Source organism: Triticum aestivum, chromosome 2A, assembly GCF_018294505.1.
Source record: "Triticum aestivum cultivar Chinese Spring chromosome 2A, IWGSC CS RefSeq v2.1, whole genome shotgun sequence".
Lineage (NCBI taxonomy): Eukaryota > Viridiplantae > Streptophyta > Magnoliopsida > Poales > Poaceae > Triticum > Triticum aestivum.
In genome coordinates, this window is record NC_057797.1 from 749,305,893 (window position 1) to 749,315,338 (window position 9,446).

Genomic DNA, 9,446 nt, shown 5'->3' on the forward strand with positions numbered 1-9,446 from the left:
CAATTTACCGGACTACCTAGAAGACTGAAAATAGGGCATATTTTGATATTTAAAAACCCGATGATCAGGTCTCTTTTCTTTTTGCTATATAATATAAAAACTTGGAGCATATTGCAGAAAAGCCAAGACAGAAGAGAAACTGAGGATGGAGATGTTGTGTGAGGCATTTGCCAGAGTGCATGGATGAAATCCCTTGGCCAGGAGAATTTGTCACTCATAGGTTTTCTGCGTTGCTTCATCTAGAGTGCTATGGTTGGTTTTGGGAACTTGTTTAGTTGATGGTTTGAATTTTGGGGTGATCTTGTGTGAAGTGTCACGCTAGTTTTAGCTGCCTGCGTGCAGTTGGCTCATAAGTGGCTTTGCCTGATTAATTGCTGCAGGTTTTAGTGAAATTGACAAATCTGGCCCCTTTTTGAAAACTTTGGCATAAAATGAACCCAATCCAAAAAAAATCACAGAATGCCCCGTTTTTGCGTGACGCCCGAGCCACCCTGGCCCGTGTGTCATGTAAATGGGCTATTTTGTGGAATTGTTTTGGACCGGGTTCATTTTATGCAAAAGTATAAGAAAAAGACCAGATTTGTCCACTTTCACTAGGTTTTAGTTGTATTCCTCATATCCGTCAGACTCCCTTTTGAGTTTTTGTTGTTCTTGGTTTGTAAATTGTGGCAGTTTCTTTAATGAATCTCGATAAGGAGGCTAGTTGTTTAAAAGAAATCAAAAGAGATGATCGTCAACGTCCAAGCATTCACGCGTGCCGTTTTGTATCAATGTGTACGTACACGAAGTGTTCGACCAAGAGAGAGGGAGAGGCAGACGATCGATGGGCTCAAAGCCTAACGAAGAAGACGGCCAGCTCCGGGCTGTCGCCGCCATGCGGCCCGAGCATGTACAGCGACTCCGAGTCCTCGGACCCGATGATGTGATCGAAGCAACCCCGCATGTACGCCAGCTCCCCGTCAGACGCGGCCGAGCCTGCCCTCCCGGGGAGCACGCCGCCGCCCATGGACACGGCCCAGAGCGTCTCCAGCACCGCGATGTCGCCGTCCGTCGGCTCCCGCCGCACCGCGTAGCCCACCCTCCTGCCGTTGCAGAACATGGTCCAGATCGGCTCATGGAGCAGCCACCCGTCGTCGTCGTCGTGCTGCCTCGCCACGGCGTCGCCATGTTCGCCGCCGCCGGAGCTGCTGTGCTCCTCCACGTGCTTCTTCTCGGTCTCCAGCACGATGCGGGCGCCGGCCGTGCCGCCAAGCTCGCGGAGCAGGGTGTGCGTCGGGAGTGCCAGCTCTACCACGAGCGCCGGGCGGCACCGCGGGTTCTCCTGCAGCGCGAGCGACACGCGGCCCTCGCGGCAGCCGAAGAGCGTGCCAGTCATGTGTCGCCGGGACGACGCGCCGACGCCTCCGCCGCCGTTCAACGTGGTCGAGGGCGAGATGATCTGCGACAGGAGGGAGTCCGACCGCGCCGGTGACGCGGACGCGGCCGCCGCGGTCGGAGGCGCCGCCAGAATCCCCCCGCAGCGCGGCACCGTCAGCACCGGCAGAGACCGGAACATGCTCTGGAAAATCCTCACGGGCTTGGATCTCCGAGCCGGCCTTCGACGCGCGGGCGGCTCCTCCAGCGCGTGGCCCGCCGGGGCGCGCGTTGTGGACGTCGACGGCAGCGAGGGCGGGAGACGGAGGATGGTGTCCACGGACGACATGGACGACATGGACGACGTCAAACGCGCCCTTTTGCTCTCGGGGTCGACCGCGGCGTTGGCCATGGTATCGGCGGGAGGCGAGAGCTACCGGCGGTGCCGCGGCGCGGCCGGCGCTGCTCGCTCCCTCGGCCGTGAATGTGCGATAATCGTGTGGCGCGCGGTGCCCATGGGAGGGGGCGGGACGAGGTCTTTGATGCCATCGCCGTTAGGACTGCCGGATGTCGCGGCGGCGGATTCGGTGTGTTCGTTCGTCGCCACTGGCGCGCAGCCATTGATTCCTGTTGCTCGGTTACGCGCCCTGCTGGTGATTCTGCGGTGGAAAGGCCCTTAGGATATTCTGGGCTTTCGATTACGCAGAGATCGTAAGGCTCGGCCGCGTGGTCAGCCCTGGTTCATTCCTTGTCTGTAAGAGCATCTCCAACAACCGTCCAATGCGCAGCGTTTAAAAAACAGGTTTACAGCGCGCAAGTAGATTTTTTTAAAGCGCTAGAAAACGTTTGCTCCAATAAGCGCTGCAAAATATGCTGCGCGCGTGAGTTCAACGGTCCCAATCAAGCGGTCCCATCTGCAGCAGCCCAGAGTTTGCAGCGCGCGCGATCGGGCGCACTAAATATGCTGCGCGTGATGCCTTTTTTATGCGCGCGCTGCATTAGTTATAGGGTGCGCGCGCTTTTTGTGCGGCTGCTGAAGATTCCAAACCAGGTCCGCGCGCGCTAAAAGCAGTTTTTATACCGCGCGGCGCTCATATAGCGTTTCTGTTGGAGATGCTCTAATGCCAGTTCGTTTACTACTTTGTGTCAAAAAAAAGTTCGTTCACTACTTTGCCTAAAAAAATGTTCGTTCTGAATTCATTAACTGTTGTCACCGGATAATATCACTGCTTTTTTTTGAGAGAAAAGGAGTTTTATTTCATATTGAGAGAATTACAGTCGAAAAGCAAAAGATCCTCAATACATGGTGGTTCTATGTTATTAATTCTGGCCCAATTCCAAGATCGATATATATTTGAAAAGTTAATGTTCCCCCGCGCATCAAAATTTTTATGTGGTTTGTGCCTAAGCGGGTCATTCTTACCAAAGATAACTTACTAAAGCGACGATGGGTCGGCAGTTCACGATGTTGCTTTTGTATTCATGACGAAACAATCCAACATTTATTCTTTGATTGCCCTCTCGCAAAGTTACTTTGGCGATCAATCCATATATCATTTAATATATCACTTCCATTTAGCATAGATGCGTTGTTTGGGATGTGGCTAAATGGAGTGCAACCGGACACTGCGTCAAATATTCGGATTGAAATATGCGCACTTCTTTGGGCTATATGGAACTGCAGGAACGATATGCTTTTTAACAGATTACATGTTCTAAACTTCTTGCAGGTTATCTTCAAAGCTACGACATGGATCCGTACGTGGCTGCTACTTACTCCTACGGCCTCCAAGGAGCATTTGGCTACTGGGTGCAACCGATGGGAGATGGTAGCACGGGTTATCTTCAACCGATTTGGATGGCGGTCGCATAATAGGATAGGTCCTTGATGTCCACTTCATCCCGCCGGTTGTGGCTTTGCTTTTTATTATTATTAGTTTTTTTATGTGCTCCTGCTGTGAGCTGTACTTCAGATACCAGACTTTGTTTTGGACGAACTTTTTCACTAATATGGATGCATGCATCTTTCGCATGCAGGGGCCGGGAGAAATCCTCCTTTTCCAGAAAAATATAAGATGGTCCTACATGCATCCACATAGCTGTGGTACACTCTATACAACTATAGTTTGCCAAACGGTCAACAACTCTATTTTGATCTCTAGTCAACTTCATTTATAACTATTAATTTCCTGTCCTCTTAAACATTGTTGATACAAACGGAAATAACGTGGCATCCAAGTTAGAAACTACAATATAGAAACTCTAGCTCATTATTGAAGTATTTGTTTAAGAATACTAGAGTAAACTAGATTTTCATTGTGCATTTTTGTTCTATAAGGACTCGTGCTTATACTAGATTACTACTAGGTAATCAACTACTCCCTCCGTTCCTAAATATTTGTCTTTTTAGAGATTTCAACAAGTGACTACATACGGAGCAAAATGAGTGAATCTACACTCTAAAATATGTCTATATACATCCGTATGTGGTAGCCATTTGAAATCACTAAAAAGACAAATATTTTGGAACGGAGGGAGCAGTAGGAAATTGACAGGACTACTGTAGTGTCTATGACATGCTTGCTTCAGTTTTTGTCAAAAGATAGACCACTCCTCACTTTCTTGAGTATCATACATGTGAAAAAAATACCCAAATAGCTGAACTATTATTTTCTGAACTCGTTCATGTTCTGATGTTTAACCTACTGCTTATTGTTGAAATGTTTCCTAAACTTGAAGTTAGTATGTCAAGTTGAACATGCTCCTGACAAATCAGTGATGGCCTCAGTCATAATCTTAAAAATATTTATTTTTTATGGATAAGAGATGTGCAGTTCAGTTAGTTGCTCGTTTGCACTTCATGCCAGAAGGCAAAATGAACATTCCTATTTGGCCATGTCCAAGCCTAAGAAATGATGGTGTGGATATTGTTCTTTCGATGCTTCATGCTTTAAGTATAGCTTGTGCCACATACATTTAGTGCTCGATGCTTCACATTTTGCTGTCCAAATGCTACAACAGTCAGTTTGCATTCACTACATCTGAAGCTGATACTACCTTTGGAAACTACCATGACAAACTAGAAATGGAAATCACAATACGACCACTTGGGATAGCACTTATTTAAACAGAGCAATGAGTACTGACAGAGGCTACGCAGAAACACCTCACAAAAACAACAACTCAACATGTACTAGTGGTTGGGACGCGCCCCGGGCGCGTCTCTTGAGGCGGGACTGTGCGCACTAATCATGTTGCCGTATTCGTTATCGTCTCTATATGACTACTATGCATATAGCTTTGTATAAAAATGGACCATGTTTCTCTCAATCATATGGCAATCAACCTATGCTTCACAAATCAAATGCTTTGAAACTCGAGGATAAGAATTTCGAAGGGAAGTTTTGACGCATTTACAGATGGAGTATCCATTGAACTACAATTTACATAGTAGTGACTAAGTATTTGTTGAACTACAATTTACATAGTACTCAAAGTTATTTAATTAAGCTTACCATAGTATCCACTCAACACCCAACTTGAATGACCATGAAAACACAGTACTAATCATATTTGAATCCCTGCACTCAAAAAAACAATGCCATCTTATGGAAGGCAAATAAATTAAGTTCTAATACTTTTGTATTGGCAATAGAAAAGGCAAAGTAACACACTCGAATTACATATTAAAGAAGGAAAGAGAGAATGTGTATCTCACTGATCCAAATGAAACATGCTAGAGCTACAATATCATACGCACAAAAAATGGGAAAGCACCAAAAACTCTTTGATTGAGAACGTACATGTGCCTCCAGTATTAGTAGTACGAGTGAACAGTGATATTATATACAGAAGGTACTCGCATATTTTTATTTTCATAAAGAAAAATAATGAAAACCAGAGAGTGCCTACTAAAACAAGGGCAAATATACACTATAATTGGTCTTCCTTGCATGAGTTACTAACACTACACCATCACAACAGTGCTGTCAGACATGAGGTCATGTCTTCTTTTGTATAATCACCCAATAGTTCTATTGGAATGTCTGGGATTCAAACTCTCTGGGTACATAGAAGAGTAGTAATAAAGGCAACAATAAAGAGTGATACAATAATTTACTTTCTTTTGACCTTCAATTTTTACTAAAATTATGGTAACCTTTTTCACTGTCAAAAGAAGCAAGTAATTCAGCTAATACTAAATCTAACTTAAAATACTAATTGTAATTAATTGGCTAGACTGCTCACTCGAATAATTTTTTGCAGCCTTCAACCACAAATCGAGCTTCCTTCATGGCCGCTCTCAATTTAGTTCGACTGGCAAGTCCTTCATGGCTGCTCTCACCTTTTTAGCTGGTGGCCATCAGCTAGATGCACATAGCACACTGAAAAAAGGTAACCAGAGGAGATATCTCAGTGATGAACTGAACATGCTATAACCATGAAACCACAAATAACTCACCAATAGATAACTTATTTCTTAAGCTTCCTATAAAGGGGAAAACTTACATGTCAGTCCCATACATATAGTCACAACATGTATGCAACAAATGTACATATATGAAAAGGTACGTAGAAGGAAATACATAGAACACGATGGAACAAAAGAAAGCCATTTTTTCACCTAAAAGTTATTGTCAAATGCAGCAAGAACATGTGTGCATTTTCTTGAAATGTACATATAGGAAAAAGGCAAAAAAATATTACACATTGCAGTGACACACAGTCAGTGATCCTCTGGGCTATTGCATGAGTGGAGAAGCCAACAAACACGACATAGAAGTCACTTAAAAGGCTATCACCATATTAGCATGTAGATCAAAAGTAATGAATAGATTGCAATCTGTTGGGTGGATGAGACGAGCTACACTTGCTGTCATCTCGAACTGGCCAATAATGCTGAGTGGGAATCAACACCCTTGAAAAGAAATCGTAGTATTTTGGTTTAATCACAAGCTATGATATATACTTCTCACTAACTGGCCATGTTGATCCTTCAATTTAGATCTTGTACCTATCACCCAACACAACAATTTCAGTACCAACGACAGAACAAACAAGTCCCTACCTAACTTTTAATGGAAGAAAACAAACCTATGGGTGCATAGACTGCCCAAATATGATTTCTTGTATCCTGCCTTGCTCTCTTTGATCCAATCCTAAATGAGAAGGCAAAAGTAAACACTATAATCAGCCATAGGCATCATCAAAATTATTTTCTTTGGGAAAAGGCTATGTTACAGATCGGAAGGATTAGAAGAATTCTAAAAGCAACAAGATTTGACAAGATATAATAGGATTTTCTACTTGTGAAAATAAATGGAATGTTAACACTCCCTTCAAGTATAAATACCTGTTTGTAGATCAGTGTATTTCATTCTTGTTTACTGGAAACATTACACTTGATAAGCTCTTGCCTTATAGTTGCGATCTCTGGATTCCCTTTCCAGTAAGCATAAGGTTCTCTATCTATCCATCTGACCCTCTTATTTCCAGCATTCAAATCCTTCTGCAATGCATCCCACAGCTTTATATTGATCTAGGCCCTGTAAGTATAATCAACAATAGGTAGACAAAGAACACAATAAGCCATCTAACTAAAAATGATTAGCACTTCATTTAATGCACAAGTACTTTCCCGATTCCATCATCCTACATTCTTAAGAAATTGATCCCCACTACTAACAATTCTCTCAACATGCACACTATCCACATCACCATCATGCCACATCTGCTTTCAAGGTCCTGCATCAGCATCATTGCCACATAAGCTTTCACGGTCCTGCATTCTGCTTTCCTGCCGTGAATGTGATACTGTGATTTAATTTCTCCTCCATACGCATCCCTTCATCTTCATCTTCTCTAACTGAGCTATACATGGGTCATGCTCATAAATAAATATCCATCCGCTGTAGAATGGATGAACGGTGGAGTCCCATCTCCCTCCAATACATGCTCAAGCGTCCACCCAATGGAGATCTTGCCCCTTCCTCCATGGATATCTCAGCTGTGCGACCACCACTGCACCACCTATCATACGAGGAGGAGCAGCCCAACATAGACTCTCCATCTCTGCAGTCCTTGAGCGAGACATGCTAGAACATGCCGCCGCTGGCAATCCCCGCCCTAACTCCTCGATATCTAATAACTGGACGGCGTTCGAGCATCAACTCGCCGGCAGCAGAACCAACCACGCTGTGCCCTGAAGATGAATGCCAGGTATATTCTACACCACGGATGAAAACACCCATCATCTCTCCAATTAAAATCATGCAGGCTCCATAATAGATGAGGTGGCAGCTACAAGAACGTTGCCCCACTCCACCATGTTGGACGACCCAGCCGCAACGCCTTCTCCTAGGTCCGGCAGTGCTGCCTTTGGGCTTCTCCAACAGTCCGTCCTTTTGTTTCAGAGAAGATCAGAAGTGGGATTTCAGGCCAACGGGCAGACGGGTGCCTGTGGTGTGGAGTGGACTATGGAGGACGTCACGATGCCACCAAGTTCTAGGGGCGCATCCACACAGCATGTGAGCAAGATCATGAAGCCGTCGTAGTTGTCGATTTGGTCGATGGCGGGGGATGGGTCGCGGGCGTTGTCGGTGTCAAAACTGGCGGATCTCGGGTAGGGGGTCCCGAACTGTGCGTCTAGGCCGGATGGTAACAGGAGGCAAGGAACACGATGTTTTACCCAGGTTCGGGCCCTCTTGATGGAGGTAAAACCCTACGTCCTGCTTGATTAATATTGATGATATGGGTAGTACAAGAGTAGATCTACCACGAGATCAAGGAGGCTAAACCCTAGAAGCTAGCCTATGGTATGATTGTTGTGTATGGAGTTGATTGCCTACGGACTACAACCCTCCAGTTTATATAGACACCGGAGAGGGTTAGGGTTACACAAAGTCAGTTACAATGGTAGGAGATCTTGATCCGCATCACCAAGCTTGCCTTCCACGCCAAGGAAAGTCCCATCCGGACACGGGATGAAGTCTTCAATCTTGTATCTTCATAGTCCTGGAGTCCGACTGAAGGTATAGTCCGGCTATCCGGACACCCCCCAATCCAGGACTCCCTCAGTAGCCCCCGAACCAGGCTTCAATGACGACGAGTCCGGCGCGCAGATTGTCTTCGGCATTGCAAGGCGGGTTCTTCTCCAAATTCCGTGTACCTGCTGAATAATGTCCGATTTTCGTAATGTAGCGCACCTTGGCTTCCACGGCCAACAATGGCCGTCTTCCACGTGTTAAACGAATGCGAAAAGTCTGGGTGTTTTTACATTCACACCCCTAGCCGCATAAACGAGCCACCTATTTAATGGGATGGGGATTCAGATCAAAACCACACCTTCTCCTCTCCGCGAGTAATCATCAGAGCGCCTCCAGCAAAGGTCCATTCCAACATGGCCAGCCGTCGCAGCTCCTCCTCTCGCCCTTCTAGTCCTAAACCTGGAGATTGGGAGAGGTGCTCCATCCCGCACGTCGAGCTAGTGTCGCTTCAGGCCAAGGGATTTCTCCCTCAGGCCTATATGGTCCCGGTCCGAGCCGGACTCACCACCTATAATGGCGGAGAGCAAGCGGAGAGCACCCCCAATCCCTCCAAAGGAGAGCGGGTGTGCCTCATCCCTTATCTAGTAAGAGGACTTGGATTTCCAATTCATCCATTTCTCCGTGGGATTCTGGAGTTCTACAGCCTCCAGCTGCACAATCTCACGCCCGCCTCTATATTGCATATCGCGGGCTTCGTCGCCCTTTGCGAGCTATTCTTGGGTGTTGAGGCTCACTTCGCTCTATGGAAGAGGTTATTCTGCCTGGTGCCCCGCTCTCAAGAGGGGTCTATATATCAAGTGGGCGGAGCCGAAGTGTGGCGTATCGCCGGGACCGGATATCTATACGGAACCCCAAAGAAGGCGTCCGAGGACTGGCCTTCGGAATGGTTTTATATAGATGATGTCCCGCTGCCGGATCCTATCCGGGCCGGTCTCCCCGAATTCAACAGTGCTCCCTTAAAGAAACGCCTAAGCTGGCGTCCGCGGAGCTCTCAGAGAGAAGGCGACAGGGACGTCCTTCACCTGATGGGTCGGATAAGACTATTGG

At 46.3% G+C, this 9,446-nt stretch overlaps 1 protein-coding gene across 1 annotated transcript; it reads right to left on the minus strand.

The window, feature by feature from the left end:
- Positions 1 to 733: 733 nt before the first annotated feature.
- LOC123186408 (protein MIZU-KUSSEI 1) lies at positions 734 to 2,017 on the minus strand. The gene has a single exon (XM_044598176.1). The coding sequence runs from the start codon at positions 1,763 to 1,765 to the stop codon at positions 830 to 832; it is 936 nt and encodes a 311-aa protein (XP_044454111.1). The 5' UTR covers positions 1,766 to 2,017; the 3' UTR covers positions 734 to 829.
- Between the last annotated feature and the right edge of the window lie 7,429 nt (positions 2,018 to 9,446).

Bases quoted from the DNA above. Each gene is read 5' to 3' on its own strand.
- LOC123186408 (XM_044598176.1), bottom strand. From the start codon at position 1,765: ATGGCCAACGCCGCGGTCGACCCCGAGAGCAAAAGGGCGCGTTTGACG.